General features: G+C 37.2%; 3 protein-coding genes across 5 annotated transcripts in view; 1 reads left to right on the top strand and 2 right to left on the bottom strand.

Moving 5' to 3' along the window:
• Nucleotides 1–722: 722 nt before the first annotated feature.
• Nucleotides 723–15452, top strand: cd9b (CD9 molecule b). Of its 2 annotated transcripts, none has more exons than XM_046872589.1 (8): nucleotides 723–943; nucleotides 12801–12903; nucleotides 14019–14116; nucleotides 14332–14406; nucleotides 14490–14594; nucleotides 14677–14766; nucleotides 14870–14953; nucleotides 15040–15452. In XM_046872589.1, the coding sequence occupies exons 1-8, from the start codon at nucleotides 875–877 to the stop codon at nucleotides 15103–15105; spliced, it is 690 nt and encodes a 229-aa protein (XP_046728545.1). In that variant the 5' UTR covers nucleotides 723–874; the 3' UTR covers nucleotides 15106–15452. The 2 variants fall into 2 exon arrangements, with proteins under 2 accessions (XP_046728545.1, XP_046728546.1); XM_046872590.1 differs by lacking the exon at nucleotides 723–943 and adding an exon at nucleotides 11131–11334.
• An 870-nt stretch (nucleotides 15453–16322) lies between these two features.
• LOC124400814 (small lysine-rich protein 1) lies at nucleotides 16323–18706 on the bottom strand. The gene is made up of 3 exons (XM_046872591.1): nucleotides 17751–18706; nucleotides 17427–17475; nucleotides 16323–16883 (listed from the first exon to the last, which is right to left on the bottom strand). The coding sequence occupies exons 2-3, from the start codon at nucleotides 17427–17429 to the stop codon at nucleotides 16623–16625; spliced, it is 264 nt and encodes an 87-aa protein (XP_046728547.1). The 5' UTR covers nucleotides 17430–17475; nucleotides 17751–18706; the 3' UTR covers nucleotides 16323–16622.
• An 826-nt stretch (nucleotides 18707–19532) lies between these two features.
• The window catches only part of strip2 (striatin interacting protein 2), a 31377-nt gene continuing 23344 nt past the window's right edge, over nucleotides 19533–27565 (bottom strand). For both annotated transcript variants that reach the window (XM_046872587.1, XM_046872588.1), the window contains 9 exons: nucleotides 27002–27073; nucleotides 26842–26916; nucleotides 24472–24569; nucleotides 24226–24352; nucleotides 22753–22853; nucleotides 22585–22651; nucleotides 22386–22490; nucleotides 22027–22231; nucleotides 19533–21074 (listed from right to left, as the gene is read on the bottom strand). In XM_046872587.1, coding sequence (XP_046728543.1) covers nucleotides 20824–21074; nucleotides 22027–22231; nucleotides 22386–22490; nucleotides 22585–22651; nucleotides 22753–22853; nucleotides 24226–24352; nucleotides 24472–24569; nucleotides 26842–26916; nucleotides 27002–27073 — 1101 coding nt within the window. In that variant the 3' untranslated portion in view covers nucleotides 19533–20823. The remainder of the gene's footprint in view (nucleotides 21075–22026; nucleotides 22232–22385; nucleotides 22491–22584; nucleotides 22652–22752; nucleotides 22854–24225; nucleotides 24353–24471; nucleotides 24570–26841; nucleotides 26917–27001; nucleotides 27074–27565) is intronic.

Raw genomic sequence — 27565 nt, 5'->3', positions numbered from 1 at the left:
TTTCCTGTACATGCAGATGCATTCCAGACATTTCTAAACACTGTGGCAATGCAGTCTCTGTAAAACTCAATGAGATTTTCACTGCTGTCTGTCAAATGTTGAACATAATATTTAAAGGTTTTAATGTTTTACATATTGAAAGAAGTTTTAAAAAATGTTGGGTGATGGTGTTGCACCTATATTTAAAGAAACATATTAATAGCTAAATCTAACATTTTGACCCTTCTTCTTACTTATAAATATAATTTTTAAAAATCTGTGTTCTTCAATTAATCTTCAGGTCCGAAATGGCACTCTAATGAAATCATATTAGACCCCATTGCTTATATTAAACATCCTGTCAATACCTCATCACTGTTTGACTTTATAATATATAGTGTCACAAGGAAAAGGAACTTGTTTTTTTCTGTAAATTTTTATTAAACTGCTTTGTGACAATGTCCATTATTAAAACCAATATATCAGTAATAATACAATTTAAACACAAAATCTTTTTCACACAGTAATGTCTGTGTTTTTACCAATTAACTACATTATGCTACACCACAACCTGCATGCTTCGATAAATAAAAATGTAAGTGTATTATTAAAAATGATGCAGTTTGTCCCTATGTTTGTCCCTGATTATTCGCTGTGTTTCTCTGTACCCCTTTTGTCTATGTACTGTTACGCACTCCCCCCACACTTTTCTCTCTCTCTCCCACTCTCCAACACACAAACACATCTCTCACATCCCCTCTGGAGGAGTGGCACTGACCATCTTAAAATCAACACAACTTTCTCTTTGCACATTTTTGGAGAATAGCTGTTTCATTATCTGGAAAACAAAACCATCTGCAGTTACTATATTAAAAGGTTTCGGTGGAGTTTTGTCATGGCAGCATTAACAAGTGGAGAACAGACAGTCAAATATCTCTTATTCATCTTTAATTTTGTTATTTGGGTAAGTTGCAACAATAGTTTACTTCATTTTGTTTAATATAATTGTATGCAATAAGCAGATATTGCTAAATCATTTTGGGATAAATATGGAGAAAATACATTGCATTTGTCATATGCATTTACTAGTTTATTTTTTATTCAGGTGTGAATATAACAGTTCATCAAAATAGAAACATATGGAATTGGTCAGTGCACTTGTAACTGTGTAAATGTTAGTGTGGAAAAACTGATTAACAAACAGATCTTCATATTGAAAATAATCTGTGACCATCTCCATTAACTGGATTACGACAGTCCTGGGTTGACCTGAGCCAGAGTCTCCTAGTCCTGCTCTGGGAGTTCTCAAGCACTGTACATTTTAAAGTGTATTTGTGTTCTTATGCCCACATATAAACATTACTTAAAGTTGATTCAGGTGTGTTGGCAGGACAGAAATCACAATGTGCAATGTCTGAAACTCCAGATTCAGGAATTACCTGTTTTCTGTGCATTACTGCGCAGAATGAGGAATTCATAGTAGGAGTATACTTGTTCTTAGCAGTAAGCACATTGTATATGATGTAGCTATTAGTGCTTCATATCATTATACTGTATAAAGAAACATGTTTCTTGTTTTATAATGTATGAAGGAAGAAATTTACATTAATTACACAATATAGAAATACAATACAAGTCAGTTATTTTTCTCCAACTTTGTTCATGGCATTGTTATAGGTGGTTTGAGTATTTCAGAAACTAAGTGGTTTAAAAACTATAGTACTAAGAAGTAATTAATCCTTTTCTGATTGATATCATTATTTTATATTATATTATCATATTATATATATTTTTTTCCCCCATACAAACTCAAGCAGATTTTCATTTTGCCAGTTGTAAAAGATAGTCATGATTTACTTTAAGTTTAGATGTTTGGTTTTTTTTGCTTTGTTTTAAATGAAAAAAATTATTAGTAGCCTAGGTTCAAATTTCTCAAATGACAGTAAGATTTTGTTCTATTTTACATATTTTGATTGGTTTAAAGAGGAAGTCCATCATGGTGGCAAATCAGAAGTAATCCCTGCAACAAGAAAAATATACAATCTTAAGTAACAGCTCACACTATATTTAAATAGCAGTTTGCCATAGAGGTTTGTGTTCATTTCTGTGCACTTATCTAATCTGTACATTGTCAATGCACTTACACATTTAACAGAAAAAAACTTTATATCACCAGCATATGGACAAAAATAATGAAATGTTTATACACACAGTGGCTTGCATAGTTTTAGCATCTTAAACTGTGACTAGATGTCATGTATGTTCACAAAACATTATTAAATCAATATAGTTTCCATATAAAAAAATTGTGAAACCCTTTTCTGGTACATTTTTTTAACCTTTTTCTATATCTGGAAAAAAAAAATGATTACAATGTCAAAGCTTCGGCTTGATAATGAAATAAAGTGGGTTACTCTTTTTTAATAAATAAGATAAATGAGATTTGCTGTGTATTTTCGTTTGCATTTAGCATTATAGCATATTCCTGTAATTAAAATTTGCATTGCATCTCTATTGGCAGTACAATTATCAGGTTCAGATACTTCAAAATGTGTGTCCACTGTATGGTATTTAAAACAAAATGCACTGTAAAACACTCCTCACTAACCTTCACTGTGTTATATGTCGCATGATAAATCAATGAACCCAACTTGCCTTGTGTAAAAAGTTCAGGCTGCTGGTCATGGTGTAGGAAATACTTTTCCTAACAAAATTTCACCTTTTAATAACAATCAAGCATTGAGTATTGCTGCTCAAAACTTGCATTCCTTTAAGGCCACAATTTACCAATGTTATAATGGATTCCAGCATTACAATGCACCATCTCACAAGCCTTGTCCCTCTCACAACCAGAGTTCATTTAATATGTGGTAGATTCCATTCCACAGATAACTGAGTTTGTTCTAAAACAAAAAGCCTGGTCTCTCAAAAAAAAAAAAAAGTGACCCGTGCATTTTAATAATTTTTAAGCTACTCTGAGTCACCTTGTAAATAGTGAAAAGGTAATTTATGTTTATATGCTAGTTCATATTTGACTTACACATAACACTGGAATGAAGTACAGCCAAAGTCCTCTTTCAAGAATGTATATATATATATATATATATATATATTCTAAAAAAAAAAATCCAGAAATCACAATATATGATTTTTAAACTATTTATTTGTATGATACAGCTGCAAATAAGTATTTGAACACCTGTCTATCAGCTAGAATTCTGACCCTCAAAGACCTGTTAGTCTGCCTTTAAAATGTCCACCTCCACTACATTTATTATCCTAAATTAGATGAACCTGTTTGAGGTCGTTAGCTGCATAAAGACACCTGTCCACCCCATACAATCAGTAAGAATCCAACTACTAACATGGCCAAGACCAAAGAGCTGTCCAAAGACACTAGAGACAAAATTGTACACCTCCACAAGGCTGGAAAGGGCTACGGGAAATTGCCAAGCAGCTTGGTGAAAAAGGTCCACTGTTGGAGCAATCATTAGAAAATGGAAGAAGCTAAACATGACTGTCAATCTCCTCGGACTGGGGCTCCATGCAAGATCTCACCTCGTGGGGTCTCAATGATCCTAAGGAAGGTGAGAAATCAGCCCAGAACTACACGGGAGGAGCTGGTCAATGACCTGAAAAGAGCTGGGACCACCGTTTCCAAGGTTACTGTTGGAAATACACTAAGACGTCATGGTTTGAAATCATGCATGGCACGGAAGGTTCCCCTGCTTAAACCAGCACATGTCCAGGCACGCCTTAAGTTTGCCAATGACCATTTGGATGATCCAGAGGAGTCATGGGAGAAAGTCATGTGGTCAGATGAGACCAAAATAGAACTTTTGGGTCATAATTCCACTAAACGTGTTTGGAGGAAGAAGAATGATGAGTACCATCCCAAGAACACCATCCCTACTGTGAAGCATGGGGGTGGTAGCATCATGCTTTGGGGGTGTTTTTCTGCACATGGGACAGGGCGACTGCACTGTATTAAGGAGAGGATGACCGGGGCCATGTATTGCGAGATTTTGGGGAACAACCTCCTTCCCTCAGTTAGAGCATTGAAGATGGGTCGAGGCTGGGTCTTCCAACATGACAATGACCAAGCACACAGCCAGGATAACCAAGGAGTGGCTCTGTAAGAAGCATATCAAGGTTCTGGCATGGCCTAGCCAGTCTCCAGACCTAAACCCAATAGAGAATCTTTGGAGGGAGCTCAAACTCCATGTTTCTCAGCGACAGGCCAGAAACCTGACTGATCTAGAGAAGATCTGTGTGGAGGAGTGGGCCAAAATCCCTCCTGCAGTGTGTGCAAACCTGGTGAAAAACTACAGGAAACGTTTGACCTTAAACAAATGCTACTGTACCAAATATTAACATTGACTTTCTCAGGTGTTCAAATACTTATTTGCAGCTGTATCATACAAATAAATAGTTAAAAAATCATACATTGTGATTTCTGTATTTTTATTTTTTAGATTATGTCTCTCACAGTAGACATGCACCTACGATGACAATTTCAGACCCCTCCATGATTTCTAAGTGGGAGAACTTGCAAAATAGCAGGGTGTTCAAATACTTATTTCCCTCACTGTATATATATATATATATATATATATATATATATATATATATATATATATATATATATATATATATTGCCGAAGTATTCATACCGCTTAAATATTTCCACATTTTGTCACGATATAACCACAAACGTATTGTATTTTATTGGGATTTTATGTGAGAGACCAACACAAAGTATCGCATAATTGTGAAGTGGAAGGAAAATGATACATGGTGTTAAATATTTTTCACAAAAAAAAAAACGGAAAAGTGTGGAGTGCATATGTATTCAGCCTCCTTTACTTTGATACCCCTAAATAAAATCCAGTGCAATCATCCTTGAGAAGTCACCTAATTAGTAATTAGGGTCTACCAGTGTTTACTTTCATCCCAGTATAATTAGAGCTGTTCTGTGAAGGCCTCAAAGGTTTTTTAGAGAACATTAGTGAGCAAACTGCATCACAAAGTCTAAAGAACGCACCAGACAGGTCAGGGATAAAGTTGTGGGGAAGTGTAAAGCAGGGTTAGGTTATAAAACATATCCCAAGATTTGAACATCTCATGGAGCACTGTTTAATCCATCATCTAAAAGAGTATGACACAACTGCTAACCTACCAAGACATGGCCGTCCACCTAAACTGACAGGCCAGGCAAGGAGAGCACTGATCTAAGAAGCAGCCAAAAGGCCCATGGTAACTCTGGAGGAGCTGCACACAGATCAGGTGGGATAGTCTGTTCACAAGACAACCATTAGTCGTGCACTCCACCAATCTGGTTATTATGGAAGAGTGGCAAGAAAAAGGCCATTGTTGAAAAAAAGAATAAGAAGTTCAGTTTGCAGTTTGCCACACGCCATGTAGGGGGCACAGCAAACATGTGGAAGAAGGAGCTGTGTTCAGATGAGACCAAAATGAAACTTTTTGTCCTACATGCAAAACGCTATGTGTGGCAGAATCCTAACACTGCACATCAGCCTTAACACATCATCCACACCGTGAAACATGGTGGAGGCAGCATCATGCTGTGGGGATGCTTTTCTTCAGCAGGGACAGGGAAGCTGGTCAGAGTTGATGGAAAGATAGATGGAGCTTAATACAGGGCAATCCTGGAAGAAAACCTATTAGAGACTGCAAGAGACTGGGCAGAGGATCACCTTCCAGCAGGACAACGACCCTAAACATACAGCCAGAGCTCCAATAGAATGGTTAAGATCAAATCATATTAATGTGTTAGAAAGGCCCAGTCAAAGTTTAGACCTAAATCCTATTGAGAGTCTTTGGAAAGACTTGAAAATTGCTGTTCACATATGTTCTCCATCCAATCTGATTCAACTGGAGCTGTAGGCAAAAATTACAGTCTCTAGATGTGCAAAGCTGGTAAAAAGACTTGCAGTTGTAATTGCAGTAAAAGGTGTTTGTATTGTCTCAGGGGGGATGAATACATATGCACGCCACACTTTTCAGATTTTTATTTGTAAAAAATCTTTAACACCATGTATCATTTTCCTTTCACTTCACAATTATGTGATACTTTGTGTTGGTCTCTCAAATAAAATCCCAATAAAATACATTTAATTTTTATGGTTATAACATGACAAAATATGGAAATATTTAAGGTGTATAATACTTTTACAATGTATATATATATATATATATATATATATATATATATATATATATATATATATATATATATATATATATATAAAACCTTAACATGTTGAACAAGATGATTCCATAGGCTCTGTGCTGTGATCTGATCAGTGTTTCACTGTTAACCTATGACATCTGGACACAATGCCACTGCACTCTCAGTGATGCCCAGTCCAAAATAAAGTCACGGGTTTGTATCAGAAAAGGAATGATCTACTGTAGTGACCTCTAGCGGAAGCAGCTGAAAAGAATCAACATTCAACCATAGACTGTGTTTTGGAATGCATGTGTATGCTCTTTTACACAGTAAAACATTTCTCCTGTTACAAATAGTTCTTCTTGAGTAGAGCAGCATCACACAAGTAGATTTTTCCCCTACCACACAGGGTGACATTCCCAAAACTTTCATACATTGGCTATGGAAATTAAACCAAATGGCAAGGGCAAGTCGGCAAGGGCAACTCAGCAAAGGTGTGTCACAATCATACTCACACGCAGATATGTGATACACGGGTGTATCATGCATTTTCTGAATATTTTGCTGAAATGTATTAATGTTTTCCAGAGTTCTAGTGAATTAAATGATGAAATGTATGTTTTCAGGAGAAGTTATCCAAAAAAAGTATAATAGAATTAAGCAATGACTTACGAGCAAGATTGTGCTTGTACTGCATATCAGTTCATCTGTGATTCAGACAAGGCCACAGAGTGAGCACAGGTAAACAAAGCTGAGTGGAATGAAGCACACAGTGAAAAATCCATGAGTGGTTATATTAAATATTAACACACTTGGAGTGCTCAGTCAATCAATTTAGTAGAGCACAACTAATGACACCAAGGGGGAAAAGGCCAACATGTAAGCAAAGCTTATAGATGTATATATGTTCATAGTTGTATAGCCTACTTTTATAAACAAGTTGTTAATTTGTTTTAAGGCCTGCCATCTACAAGACTTTTAGAGTAAGGTGTGGCAACTTGCAAATCATAGAAAAGCATGCGTAATTCATAGCTGACACTCAAATTCCTGACTTTCCAGAATGCCTTAAATGTCTCCAGAGCTAGCTCACACATACTTAAGACATTCTGTCAGAGCGCTTGTGGGAACAAATGACCTCTTGAGGTCATTAAAAAAGGAATTAAAGGTCATAACAGAGATGTAAATCAGTGATAGTTGCTCAGACATACAGCTGAGGGACTGAAGGATATGCCATTCAGGTTCAGAATTACTACTCCTGTTTGCACTGTGTTTATTGTTGTTTCTCCTTCTATTATGCATTATTGTACATACAGAAACTAAAATCTGGAGTAGGCTTGAAGAATGTTGGACTACTTCCTGATGATACTTTTAATGAACCTCTTTGCATGTTGTGTTTACTTGCTCTCTGCTATTTTTGCATAAGGGACCTGATAAAATGCATACTATAATATTAATTTTTTTTAATAAAATGACAGGTGCTGTTAGTCAATGATGAGATGTATAAATGAGAATATTGTTATGTATTGTTTATTGCTATAGTTTACTAGTACATGCAAAATATGAGCATGAGCTTTTGGTGTATAAAAGTACATTTCACGTTTTAAGGTTTTCTGGCTCAACTCCAGAAGCTTTCTGAGCTCATGGAAACATAAAATCATGCCCTTATTTATTTAAACTCCACCCATTTCTCAGACATTACAAGTATACCTTATTTATCCTGGAGGCTGAATAAAAAATAGGGATATTCTATCAGCCACATGGACAATGAAGGACAATGGAAATATTGTGTTTGCTTTCCCAGATTCATAAAGAGAACTGGTCTTGAACTACTTTTTTACACAGACAAGAGAATAGAAACGCCATCAGCTTTCTGAAAAAAAAAAAAACAGGTCTGGTGACAAAATCTGGCCTTTAGGTTGACCTGAGGACTTTAGCTTGGTAACTTGGTTACACTGTAATGGCCTTTTTTAGTTTAAAATGACCGGATTTAAGCTTTTTGAAATTTCAACTTCACAGAGAAATGGCATTGAAAGCAACTTTCATGAGAGTATTTTTCGTGACATGGCTTGCACTGTGTTCTTTCTCTGCTGTACAGATTCATTTCATGGTGTTGAGTGCACAGACTTGGAATTGAAAGCTGTTTAATTGCAAAATGCACAGTATATAGCAAGCCCAGCACACTTTGTCTCAATTTATTTGGGTATTTTCTAATGTTTCCAGTGTTTATAAATGACCTCATATATATATATATATATATATATATATATATATATATATATATATATATATATATATATTTTTTTTTTTTTATTTAATTTAATTTAATTTTTTTGAAAAAAAGAAGTCATGAATAAGAGCTGACTGCTTAGTTTCAAAGTTCATGTTTCTGAACGTTTTACAAACGAAAGTAAAACGTGTCATTTATGTCAGTTTTATTCTTCTTCTTCTTCTTCTTCTTCTTCGGCTGCTCCCATTAGGGGTCGCCACAGCGGATCATCCGTCTCCATACCACCCTGTCCTCTACATCTGCCTCTTTCACACCAACTACCTGCATGTCTTCCCTCACCACATCCATGAACCACCTCCTTGGCCTTCCTCTTTTCCTCCTACCTGGTGGCTCCATCTTCAGCATTCTTCTACCAATATAATTCATGTCCCTTTTTTGCACATGTCCAAACCATCTCAATCTCGCCTCCCTCACCTTGTCACCAAAACGTCCTACATGTGTTGTCCCTCTAATAAACTCATTTCTAATCTTGTCCATCCTCGTCACTCCCAACGAAAACCTTAACATCTTCAGCTCTGCTACCTCCAGCTCTGCCTCCTGCCTTTTACTCAATGCCACTGTCTCTAATCCATACAACATCGCAGGTCTCACCACAGTCCTATAAACTTTCCCTTTCATTCTTGCAGATACCCTTCTATCACAAATCACTCCTGTCACTCTTCTCCACCCACTCCACCCTGCCTGCACTCTTTTCTTTACTTCTCTAACACACTCTCCATTACTTTGCACTGTTGACCCCAGGTACCTGAACTCCTCCACCTCATACATGTCCTCATACATGTCCTGCACCACCCTTACATACTTCTCTGACACACCTGACTTCCTCATACAATACCACAACTCCTCTCTTGGCACTCTGTCGACGCTTTCTAAATCCACAAATACACAATGCAATTCCTTCTGTCCTTCTCTATACTTCTCCATCAACATCCTCAAAGCAAATAAGGCATCTGTGGTGCTCTTCCTCGGCATGAAACCATACTGTTGCTCACAGATGGTCACCTCTTCTCTCAGCCTGGCTTCCAATACTCTTTCCCATAACTTCATGGTGTGACTGATCAACTTAATTCCCCTGTAGTTACTGCAGGTCTGCACATCTCCTTATGCTTAAAGATCGGTACCAGCACACCTTCTCCATTCCTCAGGCATCCTCTCCCTTCCAGAATCCTGTTAAACAATCTGGTTAAAACTCCACTGCCATCTCTCCTAAACATCTCCACGCCTACCGGTATGTCATCTGGTCCAACCGACTTTCCATTCTTCATCCTCTTAATCGCTGCTCTCACTTCCTCCTTACTAATCCTATCTACATCCTGCTTCACCAACTCCACATCCTCCAACCTTCTCTCTCTGTGATTTTCCTCATTCATCAGCTGCTCAAAATACTCCTCCACCTTCTCAACACACTCTCCTCACTAGTCAACACATTTCCTCTCCATCCTTTATTGCTCTAACTTGCAGTACATCCTTCCCAGCTCGGTCCCTCTGCCTGGCCAATCGGTATAACTCCTTTTCTCCTTCCTTAGTGTCCAACCTCTTATACAGCTCCTCATATGCCTTTTCCTTGGCTTTCGCCACATCCCTTTTACCTGCTGCCGCATCTCCTTGTACTCCTGCCTACTTTTCTCATCACTCTGTCGATCCCACTTCTGTTTTGCCAACCTCTTTCCCCTAATGCTCTCCTGCACTTCCTCATTCCACCACCACGTCTCCTTGTCTTGCTTTCTATTTCCAGATGTCACACCAAGTACTTTTCTAGCTGCCTCCCTCATCACTCCTGCAGTAGTTCCCCAATCATCCGCACCTCTTCACCACCACCGAGCCCCTGTCTGACCTCTTCCCTGAACCTCACACTACACTCTTCCTCCTTCAGTTTCCACCATCTTATTCTTCTTTCAATCCTTACATTCCTCCTCTTCTTCTTCGCCTCCAAAACCATCCTACAGACCACCATCCGATGCTGTCTAGCTACACTGTCCCCGCCAACACCTTACAGTCTCCAATCTCCTTCAGGTTGCATCTCCTGCATAGCACATAGTCCACCTGTGTGCACCTTCCTCCACTCCTATACGTCACCCTATGATCCTCCTTCTTCTTAAAATACGTGTTCACCACTGCCATTTCCATCCTTTTAGCAAAATCTACCACCATCTGCCCTTCCACATTCCTCTCCTTAAAACCATACCTACCCATCACCTCCTCATCACCTCTGTTCCCTTCACCTACATGCCCATTAAAGTCTGCCCCAATCACCAATCGTTCTCAGAAACTCTCTTCACCTCCACTACACTCTTACTGTACTCTTCCTTCAGAATCACCCCTACACCATTTCTCTTCCCATCCACACCATGATAAAACAGTTTAAATCCACCTCCAATGTTCCTGGCCTTACTCCCTTTCAACTTGGTCTCCTGAACAAATTTTGGTTAAATAAAAAAAAAAAAAGTTAAACAATCATGTACAAATGCTTCTAAATCTAAGATCCAACACCCTACTGATTTTATCCACACTTAAAAGCCTCATATATTACAGACATGAGGTTCACCTACACTTCCCTGAACACTTCACTCACCTTATTTCCTGAACCCTACCCATTGTCCCTCCCACACTTTGCTTTCAGCCATTCAAATGAGTCTCAGGAGAGTTATAAAGGGGCATGGCTGGCTTGGCTGCTTTTTTTTCCTCCTTTTTTTCCTTCTAGTTCAACCTCTCCTAAGGTTAGACACACATTCTTAGAAGTTGCTAGAGCTAGTGCACAGCTTGTTTGTGGTTTGAAGAGTTGATCACTTGGAAGATCTACATTTTAACCATGGGAGTAGGAGGGGGTCTAAGTTGCATCAAGTACTTGATGTTTGCCTTCAATTTCCTGTTTTGGGTATGTATTTCCATTTCATTATAGTAAATGTTTACCTAGATAGAAATCTACGTGAACATTTTACGGTTGGTTAAATGAACATGAGCTCACTTATTGACCAATAATTCTCTGGAAATTCTAATCTGAAATGTTTTGAAATGGCTGTGTTGGAGGTAATGGTGTGGAAAGATTCTAGTTCTTCATGGAAGGGTGGTGATGTTTTATTGTAACAGCACTTACAGACGTATCGAAGTGCTTTTTGATGGACTTAAGCTAGCAGTTAGGAACGGCACATGTAGCTCTTCTTGTGGTCAGAATGTTACTTTAACAATGCTGTACTACAAGCAGGGTTTTTTGGTTCCAATGATTTGGTTATTCTAATAATGAATATCTGTGACCCTTTTTGGTGGTTTTTGGGGGGCTAAATAAAGAGATGAAATGATTTGTTATGCTGCATAAAGGGGGAAAAATGCTGGGTATAAATGATATGGTTTTGAATAATCTAATTCAAAGGAGCCTCTTAGCAAATAATAAATAAAGTTGCTAATCTTGGGACAAGTGCAGTTGGTGGGTGGAAACCTGTTCAGCAGGTCAATGCTAATAAGCTGGAGGGTTTACTTTGTCGGGATTGATTGTGTTGCTCATTTGAATTACTCTAGTCAGGGGGGGACAATCAGATAAACAAAGGCATACAGGTTCCTGTATCAGTTATAATGAACTTGGAGCTCCTTAAGGAACAGTTGATAAACTATACTGGTAATTCCTAAAAGTGTTATTGGAGTGTTAATCTTGAGTGAAACTGTCCACACCCGAGCCTCGTTTTCATTTTAACACAGCAGTTTCACCACTGTTGAAACAATTTACAGAAACCCAAGTGGGGCGTGTCAAACGTATGACGTCACGATGATTGACATTTTGGTTTATTTATTTATTTATTTATTTTCCCTTATTGTGGTTCAACATGTTTTTGTTAGTAAATATGCTTGCCCACTAAATGAATCACACAATATTGCTCATGCTCCTGACCTGCAATTATGGAATTTATAGCAGGTGTGTAACAGGTTTGTTGCCTGCCAATCATCCATTCATGTGACGTGAACTGTTTTCTTCCTCTTGGGTAAAATACCACATAATGGCATACCATGTAGAATGACTTTAATTAGGTGTGGGTTTTTTGTGTGTGGATATAGATAGATATAGATGTTTGTTTTTTGGAGATGTGATGTCATGAGAATGAAATGAAGTCAGCCTTGTTTTTAACTCTGAGGTAATGTCTTCCATCAGACCGGTTGCTCTTGATTCTGTGTGTAGTTATTTTCAACACTTCAGTAGTGCATTTGACCTGTCCAATACTAAGCGATTTATAAGTACTTCCTTAACTGATCTGGTTCCATTGTACCGGTCTGTACCAGAGACCGACTTCTGCTATCTTGCTGCTGGGCGGAAATGCTAACAAAATTTCCATGTTTGTGTTGTGCTTTTATCAGCTTGCAGGTACAGCAGTTCTGTCTATCGCTCTCTGGCTGCGTTTCGACAAGGCGACTCAGAGCTTTTTTCAAGTGGAAAACTCACCTACAACATTCCTTATTGGTAAAACACTAAACAAACCACCCTTATTTAAGATTTGCTTGTTTTCACTATTCAGAGACACTACACCAACCTGGTATCAGGACTCGGTATTCACCCAACCCCCAACGCCAACCTTGTTTGGGTAGGCATGGAAACGGGTCACACCCAAAAAAAGTCATTTGAATGTGGTCATGCGAGCTGAGAAGCGCACACACCAAAGTATGATGAAATGTTATAGTATATACAGTTCTGAACAAAAGCTTTGAACATGCAAATTATTAAAATACATTTGTACTTTTAGATTTCATGACTTTGAAGGCAATATTTCCTAACAACTTTTCCAGCAAAACTGACAGTCTAGAGAATCTGTGGCTGCTATTTAGTTAAACACCAATTTAGTACTAATTTCTAATATGTAATGTTTACTTAAATGTAAATACCAAATAATGACTGCTCTTTATGCTTTTTGTTCTTTATGCATTTTTTTGTATGTGTCCTCTGCATAATCTTGTATTTAGTGGATTCATATTTTTGTACAAACCTTAATTAAAATCGCAGGCGTTTTTTTTTTTTTTGTTTGTTTTTGTTTGTTGTGGTAAAATTTGTCCTGCAAAAATATCTAAACCTCTGCGCTACCAGTTAATTTTTCTCTCAACTCGTCCTATTTTTGCAAATCCATCATATAAAGAACAGATGCTTTTTGTTTGTCTCAACTATGAAATAGGCTCTTTCTCTCATTACATAACAGTACACTGAGATGCTGTCCTATAAGGGCAAAAATCTTAATGATAGGGTGCCTACAACAATACACAGTGGGTGGCGTTGGTCAGACTGGGTTTATTTTGTTTGCGCTGTCTGCATACTGAACACGCCCAAGCTGTGCTACTAGTTGGACAAAACGAATTATTTGACAACTTGTACATTATGCTCAAATTAATTCAACATGTTTTTTTTTTTTATTACATATAATTAGGGCTGTCAAAATTAACATGTTAAATAAATAAAATATTTTAACCCCACTTATAATGCATACATTTGAGTTCTTGGAGTCGTGTTCAATATCAATTACGTGTTTTTATTTATTTATTTTTTATTTTTTGGTGTGTTCTTGTATTGACCACTCTCATGCTGCTTAGGTGTTTACATTCTCATTGTGGCTGGAGCCCTTATGATGGTCGTTGGCTTCCTTGGGTGCTGTGGAGCCATCCGAGAGTCACAGTGTATGCTGGGATTGGTGAGTGCTAGAACATCCTGAAGAATTCCTGACTTTTTTTATTTATTTATTCTGTATATTTGTGTTTCTCATGTTAAATTATAATGTTTAGGTTACTATTTTTACCTGGTAACTGAATGAATCTCAGACAAACTTTTAATCCACATGTTTAACAGCATATGTACTCGGGTCACTGATTTTTCTTTTGTGCATATTTATTTTCTTAATATCTGTAGTTCTTCATTTTCCTGCTCATCATCTTTGCAGCAGAAGTGGCAGCAGGAATCTGGGGGCTGTCCAATAAAGACAAGGTTAGTTATTTTAAACTTTGTATAATGTCTTTTCCTTTTATAAGCCATTTAAAATGTTGCATCATTCCATTTTCTTTTCCCAGATTGTAGAAGAGGTCAAGCAATTCTACATTCAGGCCTTTAATAACTACCAAAAGACACCAAACCAGATTGCACTGAAAGAAACATTGACTGCCATTCAGTTTAGTGTAAGTGTTGCATTTTCTGCACATTGCTGGTTACAGAGCTGTACATTTATTTAATCCTTAAGGACTTATATTTTCTCTTTAGCTTCAATGCTGCGGTACCACTGGAACGATTTTTGACGGTGCCTCTGATACCTGCCCAAAGCAACAGGGCCTGGCGCAATTGATCACAACAGTAATTATCCAACTTTCACAAAACTACTCATTGCTACTATATAACAAAAAAATGTTGGCTTTTAGATAGTTGATATCCTGCTTTATTCTTATCATTTGTTTAGAGTTGCCCAGCTGCAATAGAAGATTTGTTTAATTCCAAAATGCACATTATTGGAGGTGTGGGTATTGGCATCGGTGTGATCATGGTGAGTATAGTAGTGCCTGAAAGCAAATCCTAATCTGAAATTCATATACGTTATGTTTCATTGAATCGAATTTGCTTTCTCAACAGATCTTTGGCATGCTCTTCAGCATGCTGCTGTGCTGTGCCATCAGACGGACACGAGATGTTGTGTAAAGTCGGTTGCAGATTCTTCCACTTCACAACTGCCTGTCTGGCAGTGTGTTCACTGCCAAAGCACATAGCCTCCTTTTAATATTTTATTCTTTTTCTTAATGCAGTTGCATATACTCGTGAAAATATCACTTTAGAAAACTGTTCATAGCTCTGAGTTTTACCATAGCAAATGGTTTGCTTGAAGTATTTTAATTTCCCTACTCCCCCCCCCCTCGTTGTTTTGTGTACATGTTCATTTTTTCACTACTTATTTTGCAAAGGACTGATTTTATAACTACATAATCCCCAGATACCTGTACTGGAGTGTTTAACTTTAAAATGCTAAATAAATTTGTCTAATACAAACACACTGTATTTAACGGGGTGATTTAACTACAATGTACTGGGTAGTTTTTGTGTCTTGTACAAACTCTAAGGCAAGACAAAGCCTTAATCTTCTTTTACAGCAATAATGACTTGCTGCAATGACGTGTGCATGTAGTAGAAGTAAATTATAGGACACTTAAATTGTGACTTTTCTGAGCCTTTAAACTTCTTGAACAGGAGTACTCCTAACCACTGCTTAAGTAGCATGCTTAATGAGTTGTACAAAATTTAAACCAAGTCTATTATAGGAAAATAATGACTGGATGGTGTGATGGTGACTTTCAAACTCCTCAGCTCTTTATCTTGTATCACAACCACTTGCTCATGAACTTTTTTTTTTTTTTTTTTTTAATAAAAAGAACCACACATTTCCTTTGCTTACTATTGCATTTTGGGGCTGCTTTGAAACCATGAAATATTCATGCCCATAGTGTCTCAACCTCCCAGGACAACTCATACACCTAAAAACACATTAAGACCATTAACCACTTTCACACTCACCATTAACACACTCACTGACCAATTTTTGGGAATCTTTTTGTCCAACTGAAATTTTTAGCCCTACAGAGGAAACGACCAGTCCCAAGCGAACAGGAAGGCTGCATTAACCGATGTGCCACAGTTTCCCCACAGGAAGCCACTTGTTTAAACTATTAGTAAGAGTGGCACTCAATAATTTGGTTGGTGAGCTAGATGCTTTTCCTTTTGTTTTGTTTTGGGGGTTTTTGTACTTGTTAAACTACTTTTAACAATAAAACCAATCTTATGAAACATTTTAAATCTCATTACAATCACAATCATTCTACAAAAACAGTTAATTTGTTTTAATAAGCCTCATGCATGTAGATATAATGTTTGTCATTTCTTTAATGCCTCAGAACTGGTGATTAATTCAAACAGTCGAAAGAGTACAGTGAATTGTGGAAAAAAAAAATTAATAAATTATATTCTGACTAATGGTCATTCTCAGGCTTCACTCATTTCAAAAATATATTTTCTTTTTAGCATTAGTGTACATGCTCTCATGATAGATATAGCTTATATATCTTATACATACAGCATTTATACAGAAATTATGAACCTGACAATATCATTTACAGTATATATGGCTGATATTTTTGTAATCCACAGTAAGCCTGCTTCTTCCTTTCTCATTTTTTGTTTTTTTGTTTGTTCTTTAGTCCCTTTCCTTTTTTCTTTGTGGCTTCAGGCCAGCCAAAGCCTCTGAACTCCAGGCAGTCCATTGCATTGTGGGAAATGTAGTAGGCATTCTCAATAGCAGCTGGGCTCAGAATATCCACTACAGGCTTTGTGCATGTGGTACTTGCTGACCTTTTCTTAGATGGACACTTTTTGTCACTCTTTTTCCTAGGTTTGGCGCTATGGGACTTGGCCTTTTTGGTTCCTGTAGGCTGTGAAAGGAGCATTATAAAATGTATGTTAGTGTTTTCCTGCATATTATAACAATTGTAATGATATTCCATAAAGCTTAATCAACTGAATTCAGCTTTTATTTACATGGGAATATATATATATCCCCTTTATAAGGCCTCCTCTACAAAAAAAAGTATAACTTTTACTTTTGTGTTTTTTTTCAAAAATGCAAAAGCTGGAGTCATTTTATGAGGTTAATATTGGTGCTTCTGTTAGAGATAATGTATTCGGGTGGTGCAGCTGTGGCTGCAGTGAAAGGAGACTTGTTGATTTGTGTTTATTGTGTTTCTTGCGTTAATAATGCCATTTATTTTTACTCCATGAGATACCTGACTGTGATGCAGCATTTCTCATAATACTGTTTTATTTTTTTAATAATATTGATGGTTTCTAAAGCTGTGGCATTATATAGATGGTAATAAGAGGTGAATTAAGGCCTAGGAGTGAAATGCTCTGTTTTTGAAAGCATTCTCACTTGACACCATTTTTTCAATGCCTAAAACGTATATCCTATAACTTACCATCCTCAAGTGTCAGATTTCTTCAGGGAAATACCAGTAGTTTACTTCTCTGTAAAGAACATGGCATGAATGCTTTAAGAATGTCTTGCATATAATCAGACACACGTGCACACGTCTGTAATTATTATAATATATAACACGTGTGTGTTTGTACAGATATACAGAGTAAATATATCCACATTTATATTCTATAATTTAAACTTATAAATACGCATGCGCGCGTTTAACTCGAATTCCACATACATTACAGTAAAACAGCATTTACTAATAGAATAAAAACCAAACAAACAAAAAGATAATAACTTTAGAGAAAGACACACTTACCGGAGAGAAGAATTACACCATGGGCTTTTCTTCTCCGCGGAACAGCTTTGTTTATCTCGGGTTGTCCTAGAGACACGCGCGCTCTATAATTTTAAGCTCAGGTGGCGGCGAGATTTGGGGCGGGGCTTGATGTTGTAAACTCCTCCCCCATGCAAATCAATGCAAAAAAATAAAAAAAAAAGGAATTGTTTTTATCTGTAAGTGCATGGAATCGAATGTTAAATAAATTACTATTCCTTAAATGGTATCTGTAGGTGCATTTTAATACAAAATAAAATCACTGTACAAAATCGAAATTGTAAAATAATATAGATGAATGTTAATGTACCTAAAATTATAATTATTGACAACAATTCAATTTTTAGGTAGCCTACAGTCTACAGCCTTTCTATCCTCCTCACCAGTCTATGCAATGATAAGCCCAAAATAAGGAGAACAGACACAGACAGCATCCTGCTGACAAAAGCATTTCCCCACAACAACCAACGGACACTTTGAGAAGTTTAGGAAATGAAATGTCTGTATTCCACTGATAAAGGAGTGACAATTCTCAAAATAGTTGGCTCTAGTAGTTTCCTAATATAATATAATGTAGTGTTACAAATGCAGTGTCCTAATACTGTCACGGTGTGAGCGAAACAAAAGGCGGAAGCCGGAGTACAGTTCGCTCGGGTTTTAATGGCATGTGTGAGAGAGAGGTGCACGCACACACACACACACACACACACGCGCACACACACACGCACGGCAGTCCTTAGGTTGAGAAAGACAGTCCGAGTAGCGCATTGGGAGAAGCGTAGCTGACCCGAGATGCACAGGGAGGGGAAGCGCAGCCGGTACGGGATTCTGGAGTCCGGATGAAACGGATGACAACGGAAGTCCTGTATGAAAGCCGGAACGACAGAACATGCAGTACGGGAAGTCCAACACAAACAATAACGAACGGGGTTAGGGAGTGAAAGAGGAGCTTATATAGAAGCGGGGTTGAGTGATGATGAACCCCAGGTGAGCGTGATTAAACCTGGGGTTTCAGAGAGAGTGGAGGCATGAGTGATGATGAGCTCCAGGTGTGCCTCGTTAAACCTGGAGCTCTATGGAGAGTGGAGGCATAGAGAGCCACCAAAGGGGGCGTGGCAGGTGGATCCCTGACAAATACAAACACCCCATGTTTCTGTAATCAATTATCAATCAGTCTAAAAGTATAAAGCACACAATATTGTGGAAGAAAAAAGTTCTTTTAATCTAAAAACAAAGTAGTAAAAAACAAACTTTTTTTGGTAAACTTTTTCAAATTACTAAACGATAAATCTTTTCATTTACCAACTCATGAAACCTCCTCAGGTTTCTAAACATTTGCTTTTCCACTTCACACAAATTGAACATAATCCAATCATTTGAGCACCAGTGGTCAAAGGTCAACCCTATACACTGAAGTGGCAGGAGGCTGTCTTTCCAGGGTGTGTAGATTTGCAGATGTTTTATGAAAGTGTCCCTCTGTTACATTATTAACAGCGGTTTATGTCATGGTGTGCTTTAGAGATATAAAATAACATGAACAAGTGAACATCTGGCATCTATATAATCCAGCCAACAAATCATTTTGTTTTTAATAACAAAGACCACTCCTTAGTCAGGGGTTTACTGGGTTCATAGCAATGTGTTTTAATTTAATAAAGCATATTGCAAGTGCAATATGAAGCAATATATTTACAATATTTATTTTGTGCAGCCACTAGATGGTATTGCTATCTAAGATTGAATCAATATCTCTGTACAGAGGCATCAGTCAAATCATGTAATGGGTTGTTTTGAGCCCAGAAATAATGACATTATATCTCAATATCAGACTTTTAAATTCTGTGACAGTGATATCGGCTCATAAGTAAGAAATTATGAATAGATGCAGTGGATTCCCAGTTGAAAATATTTTCCACAGCAGTTTAAACATTCGCTTAGAGACTCTTCATTTTCTTATATGCTATACATTGTTCTTTTTTATATAATTTTTTTCAAACACAATAAAAACTTGCATTGGTTTAGAATTATTACTGGGACACAAGATGTATGTATTTTGATGATTTTCAACAAAATAATAAAAACAATAAATCAGCATAGAAAACAAGTGAAGTTATAAAATCCTCTCACAAATTTCAGTATTTAAACAAAGACTGTTCTTTAGTGTCGTTTAATCACGACAAAGTGGGGAGTGGGCAGGAAACAGACAGAGGAGATGTCATAAAACAATGGTAAAAACCAGCACCGTTATGTCGGAACCTTGCTATTTGTAAAGAGGGTGATGTTATTCACCAAGGACACTTCTGTGCTTTTGTGGTGTGCTGTTAGAGCTCATTCTAAGACTTGTGTTCGGAAGCTCTGACATGTGACATACTAAGAGAAGCGTGACTTTCTCAAGGACGTTTTTCCAGTAAACCGAGTGAGAGACGTTACGCAGTAAGCGAGGGACTGCAGCAGTCTCTCGAAGGAAAATAACACAGAACCTGTTCTTCAGGTCCTGCTGACACACGGGTCATGCTTACAGTTGCCATGGTTGGCTTTTTTCAAAATCAAGCCTCCTTAGCTTGACAACATGCATTCTTTTTGGTTTTATATACATCCACATTGTGTGTATGCATGAAAAATAAACGTTTTATCAGCAGTTTTAAACTGAGACATTTTTAAAGAATAAATAAATAAATAAACACTTAAATAAATAAATACCTTCATCTTTTTGTCAGACTCTTGTATAATACTTACTTCTACATGTACTCATGTTGTTAATGATTTTTTTGTATACAGTGTAAAGGCTGAGATGGAGAATATGTTGTTTTTCACCAAGAGTACATATGAGAGGATTGTGTTTCACAGATAAAATGGTTTATATCATGTCAAAACCCACACATTGTATTGAAGATATCTCTATTTACAAGCATTCATTTACATAAAAGATAGCACTGGCACATGTGTTCTGTCTTCAAGTGTGTTTGTCTGTACATGTGATGTGAGATGTTTGTGATGTGAGATGTTCGTAAAGCTGCATCAGTCTAGTTCAAGTTAATGGCTTATATCAGCTATATCACTGGGCCTGCAGCAGGCCTTCCCATTGGATAGGCTGAGAGAAGACCTCTCTTTCCAGCCACATCTCATAGCTGTAGTGGAAGTCTTCGGGCAGCTCGACTCGCTGACCCAGCACACTCTGCAGGCAGTTATCCACCGGGACAAACTCACTGTTTTGGTTCCTGTCATACCGCCGTACATTGAATTTCTCAATGCTCTCACGCAACGCGCATTCCTCCGCCTGAAAGTCCCACGGCCGTGCGTCAATATCTGACGGACAAAGACAGAGAACGAGGGATGTGAGTGGGTTTTGAAAGTTACTTTTAGTCTTATAACAATATAAGGCAGTAGGATAAGATTTGCTTCTTGCTTTTCATGAGAATAAATTAATACGTTTCTGCTGTTGAAACGTTTTCACCTGAAACGTATAAGATGTATAATTTCTAATCTGAAAGAGAGGTCACATTAGATTATGGAAGAGCATTGTGTGATGTCATTTTGGAGGCACGTTATTGCTAAAAATGATGTAGCTTGCAGTGACTTACGACTTATTTCATTAAAAATAAAGTGTGGTACATGATCATTTGTAGCTCCACATTTTATTTAAAACAGTATCAGAAGTAGCAAACCATTTATCTATTGCCAAGTTTTAAGACTCCTCCAATCATTATCATTGATTGCTCAAACTCTATGCCACCTAAACTACTTTTAGCATGACCATTAGTGATCACTAGTGTGGAGCTTTTACTAAAAATTATTAATTTGTAATTTACCGTAAGCCACTATTAGAGAAAACATTCTGACCCCTTCTTTTGAACTACCATTTGATCTCTAATGTGTCTTATCTATGATTCCAGAATCAGTTCACTTTAGTAATAACAATCATGATACATTTCTGATTTTTAGAAACATTATTATACACAATCAAAAGAGTGCAAAGTCCATAATATTGCTTTATGTTTGGCTTATGCTTTTAACGTTTTTTTGGAAAAAAAAAATTATAAGTTTTTTTAGCAAGCAAATGGATTATGGACGCTTCTTGAATCTTAGATATTTATAACCTATACTATATTAAATTATTTGTAAATGTACATCATAATACTGTATATATAATTTGATAATAACCTGAACTGACTTGTATACATACTCATATAGCCTACGGCAAAGTACCAGAATTTTTCAACTTTTTAGAACAGTTGTCTGAGGACACTATGGTTCTTACCGTTCCCATAAGCCCAGTCATCGTTAAGTCGATGCCGGACCTTTTGGTAGATTGCTGACATGGTTTTCATGTTACTCTTCCTCCATTGACGGCCAAGGTACTTGGTCTGAATCTTGAGGAGCTTGAGGACATAAAGCTGCATCATGGCTTGCTTGACCTTCAATGCCCTTTTTAGTATTGGAGCAGATTTAAACACCACCAGCATCTGGAAAGGAGAGCAAAGTGAGCTTCCAACACCACTGAGATACAGGACACCAAACTCAATATACAAAGGCCTTTATAATTACTCGACAAGCTGAACTGGGTGACTGCGTATGCTTAAGGAAAACTCAGAGTTGATGGAGTGTTTCATCTCTCACCATGGTCCTGGAGTGCTTCCATTTGGTGAGTGCGTTGAGGATCCGCAGAAGGTTGATGCACGAAAACAGATTCCGCCAACAGAACTGATTATTATCTCCGGCTTCCTGTTAACACACATGCACACGTGCATTTGATTGTCCCTGATTAGACAACTTTACAAAAGCACAGCACTGAGAAATTATGGACTGTTAGAATTACCAAGCTTTCAGCAGTGAGTTCAGGCATCTCATGGACCACACAGTGAGGGAAATCCAGCACACAGATGCTGCAGTCAGAACACACAAAGTAATTAAATATGTATTAAGAATATATTTATTAATAGCACATTTTTGTTTACAGAGAAACAGAGGTCTCAATGTGGACTACCTGTTTTTAGCACTGATGTAAGACATGATGTTTTGGTTGAAGAACTTGAGAATAAGAGGGATACAGTTGGCAAATACCAGATGTTGGGACACATACTCAAACTGTGCAGGACAACAGAAACATAGTCTTTAGCTCATCTAATAAACCAGACATTTATTAAACTTTTTATAAAACTTTTTAAAAGTACTGCATGATTTGAACATCATTCATCTTAATGTAATTAGTTTCTTGTCAGCATTTATAATTTAAATACAAATATAACACACTATTTTCATATTCTAATATAATTAATATCATTAGGGTTGGAAAACATAGAAAGGGATATATCATGCTGCATTTCACAGGGTCTGTTGTGGATTGGTAATATAGTATTAATAATTATTACTGAACTTGGATATCAGGGATTTCAATATAAACATAAGTATTAAACTAGATTTTTTTGCCCTGGGGGCTGTAGGCAGGGTATTAGGCTGTATATCAACAAATGATAAGAAAAGATGTGTCTAGTTTTGGGTTGTCAAGATTTAAATTTGTGAAGGTAGTGGCAGCTCAGTTATTAATACACTGAACGACTGGTGGAAAGGTTGTGATTTGAGCAAAGCCATTAACTGCTCACTTAAAAATATAAACACAAATGAGATCAATCTTAAAAAGTCTCTTTGGATAAATTATTTTAAAATGTCCTAAATGTAAATATGTATGAATGTTGCTTTATGTTGCACATGTCCTGTTTCAGCGTCATTGAACTAAAGGTTATGCCAAACCTGTACATTTTTGTTCATTGTCTATTTTATTCTCTACCAGTAGATGGCATCAGTCCAACTAATTTCCACAGCTCACTATACATATATACGGTATACTTCAATTATCAGAAGAAAAAAAAACAGAAAGGCAAAAATTTCCTTCATCATACAGGATTAGATAAGAGCATACTGACAAGACTATGCAAATCGCAGCCAAGAACATTCCGTTCTCTCTTCATCTTTTCCTTTCGCCAGAATCCATGTCTATTTTTCATCATCATTATTCTCATGTTACTACTGTAGAGATTTCTGTCATGTTGATTGGCTCAGATCGTATGAGACCTGAGTACCATATTTTAGGTCAGGTGAACTGAGTAGCATATAATCGCCTGCTGCAGTTAGTGTGTAAAAGAGGGGATATAAGCTTCCTGAAAATAAGACTTAAATCCCCTCGCTGAAGAGTATTAAGAGATGTGGCCTTTCTCAGAGAAGATGATATTCATTTATCTTCCTCTTTCTTCTGTCACTGCTCGAATGGAATGCCAGCTTGACTGTGTGCCTATCAGCACTGCACAGGAGCAGTATGCCACAGGAGGTGAGAGTGGAAAAAAGATATGAACCAGAAAATAGAGAAGATAGGAAGGGTGAAAATTTAAGAGAAAAAAGAAAGTAAAAAGAAGAAAAAAAGTGACTTACAGAGACAAAGCAACAGTTCGAGAAAGTTTCTGACCTGGTATATATGGTTAAGTTTGAAGTGCTTCAGCAGGAGGAGCAGCAATGCAGAAATGGCCTTGACTATGATTTCCTTGTGTCTGTTCACATCAATGCCAAGTTTCATACTCTGAAGGACAGTGATGCTGTTTCCAGAATATGCAACACACATATTAAGAATATAATATAATCTTTCTCTTAAATATGCACAATGTTTTTGTAATCTGTAGTAATAGCGTGTGTGTGTTTGTGTGTATACACTTACGGCATCTCCTCAGGAAGAACATCAGCCAAGATGTTGATAGAGTCTGTTTTGGCCTTGGAGGTTGGAGCTGCTGCCAGAAGAAGCTTCAACAGGGCAATCTATAAAAAATAAGAGTGCAAACACATGAAGAATTCACATGAAGAGAAATGCCTAAAATAAATGACTACCCAATACCAGAATTGGTGTCAGATTAATCTGATGAATTAGAACAGCAGGAATAGTCTGGTCATGAAAAACAGGCCAATATTTGATCAGAGAGAACTTTAACCATTATACAATACAAACATTTAAATAATTCATATCATCAAATTCTGTTAAACAACTACATAACATAGGAATTTATGGAAGTTGTGGGTGATGGTTAAAATGGAAAATACCAACAACAAAAGGTTGGACCAGATCGATCAGAATTTACAGATTTTGAAGGATTATGATGCACTGTAATGTTGTAATTCAACATACTTCATACTTTAAAATATACTAGAGGAGCTGTCTTCGTTCATCCTAAAAGAATTGCAGATTGCCCAACTGTTTTGAGCTTTAATATTAACTAACACTATGGAAACCCTGCCCTCTTCATGACATTAGGAATGTTTCGGCGAGTGCTTGTGGTGCTTGAAAGATACACTGATGCAGCAGCCTCACTTTCCTGCCAAAGTAACTGGGGAAAGTTTCTAGTTCATAAAAAAATTATCGGGCAAATGCATACAAATACATTTGATAAACCAATCATAACATTATGACCTTACAACGTTATGACGGATGAGTGAATAGCACTGATTATCTCCTCATCATTGCACCTGTTAGTGGGTGGGATATATTTATTAGGCAGCAAGTAAAAATTTGTCCTCAAAGTTGATGTGTTAGAAGCAGGAAAAATGGGCAAGTATGAGGATTTGAGCGAGTTTGTCAAGGGCTAAATTGTGATGTCTAAACGACTGGGTCAGAACATCTCCAAAACTGCAGCTCTTGTGGGCGTTTCCCAGTCTGCAGTGGTCAGTATCTGTCAAAAGTTGTCCAACGAAGGAACAGTGGTGAACCGGCGACAGGGTCATGGGTGGCCGATGCTCATTGATGCACGTGGGGAGCAAAGGCTGGTTCGTGTTGTCCGATCCAACAGATGAGCTCCTGTAATGCTGTTAATGCAGGACGGGTCAGGACTGTTTTGGCAGCAAAAGGGGAACCTACACAATATTAGGCAGGTGGTTATAATGTTATGTCTGGTCAGTGTATGAAGCATACTAGATTTTATTAAGAGGTCCATCAAGAGGTCTAATTCTATCCTGTTTCCTGACTTGAAAACGCTTATATTCAGAACTGGATGTAGATTTATTTGTGTCCCCTGAGTCTATTTAACACAATGCTGTGAACTATGAGTAACTCTGGTAACATACACATATGTACCATATTTAAAGACACAGATTCTACATGTCATCTTGCTATAAAAGTGCTTTAGTACATTCTTTACTATCAGACATGATTAGAAATAAATAACACACATAACCAAAACAAAGGAAATCCTTTCTAATCTTTTTTTGGTGCCTTTCCAATAAACACAGTTCACTGGTTACAACAATTACAATCATGACTGTTGTTTTTGTAGTTGTTTGCAGTCAAACGTCCACTGACAGCAGTCTTTGTCTAGCTCTGAAAATCATGATTTAAAACTTCATGCCCCCTTTCCTATTGAAAAAACAGGTTGGTTTGACATTCCACACTTTCAAAAGACATGCATCTATTTTTTTTTTTTAAACAAAACTTTTAGAGAATCTGTCTAAAGTAATTGAGCTTTATTAAAATCTTTTTACATTCAGTGCGCAGTCCATTAGCAGACACGCTGTTAGGACAAACGTTCCCTCAAACGCCATGCAATTCCTTCTGGACTGTGGTATTAGTATTTCAAAAGTATTTCAGCCGGATGTTTGGAAAAACTGTGTGTTTGGCAAGAATGTGTATAGCTGTTAAAGTTTAACATCTGTACATTTAAAATGTGTTTGATTGAAGTGAATTTACCTACAATTCAATTAACTAGATGGTTGCATATAAACAAAAGGAATGTACACATATCTCTCGAACACAATAAAACTAGGTGTTTCCAAACTTTTGACAGGCGCTGTATCTTCATGAAGCTGGTTTTGTGTAGGGGCATTGTCATGCTGGAACAGGTTTGAGTTATTTGAAGTGAAGGGAAAATTTGATGCTACCACATCCAAAGAAATCCTATACAATAGTTTGACTCCAGCTTTGTGGTAACAGTTTGAGGAAGAACCACATGTGGCTGGAAAAGTCAGGTATTCCAATACTTTTGTCCATTTAGTGTAGACACATAATAACACAGAGTAAACTTGATTGTGGACAGGTAACACTCACCACATACTGAGACAGACTTGGAAGCATTCCCACATATAAGCTTTCTGCAGGTGTCTCGTCCACTTCCTCCTCCCCCTAGTCAAGCAGAGCATTAAGTGAGTGAAGGACTGAAAAATCTATCTGCAAAATTGTGCGTAAAACTGCGTTCATGATCATTCACCATGGTCATGGGACATTGCTGCAGTTCTTCCTCTCGTTTGATTTGCACTTCAGAGATGGAGACGTACTTGTGCTGTGAAAGGCAAAATAAGAGAGGTGACAGGAGTGCATTTTATTACCATGGAGATAGTGGTGCACAGTCTTGTCCATGATTGACAAACTTATCAGTGGACTGCAGCTGGTCAAACACTTTGCACAATGGGTTTTCACTCCACCACTGATTATTCTGTCAATCACAGGTCAGAATCTAGTACTGATTATATATTACTGGTACTCCTGGGAAACCGAATGCAGCTCCTTTGATTTGCCACCACAAAATTTCAGTGATTTTTCTAATTATCAGTTTTCATTATTAAAACAAAATTATTTGGAGTAGGTATCTCTATATTTGGAAATAGATTGTATGAGGACATTTTCTGGAGGTACACCTACTCGTCATCAACTGAATTGCCACATAAAATCTAATTCTATTTAGTTGCTATCGTTTCACTAATTATTTTCTAATTCATCATCAGATTACACAGAAACTGTATAATTTTAAAAAACAGTTGGATTTAAAGAGTTT

Source organism: Silurus meridionalis, chromosome 18 (assembly GCF_014805685.1).
Source record: "Silurus meridionalis isolate SWU-2019-XX chromosome 18, ASM1480568v1, whole genome shotgun sequence".
Lineage (NCBI taxonomy): Eukaryota > Metazoa > Chordata > Actinopteri > Siluriformes > Siluridae > Silurus > Silurus meridionalis.
This window is presented reverse-complemented; position numbering and strand designations above follow the sequence as displayed.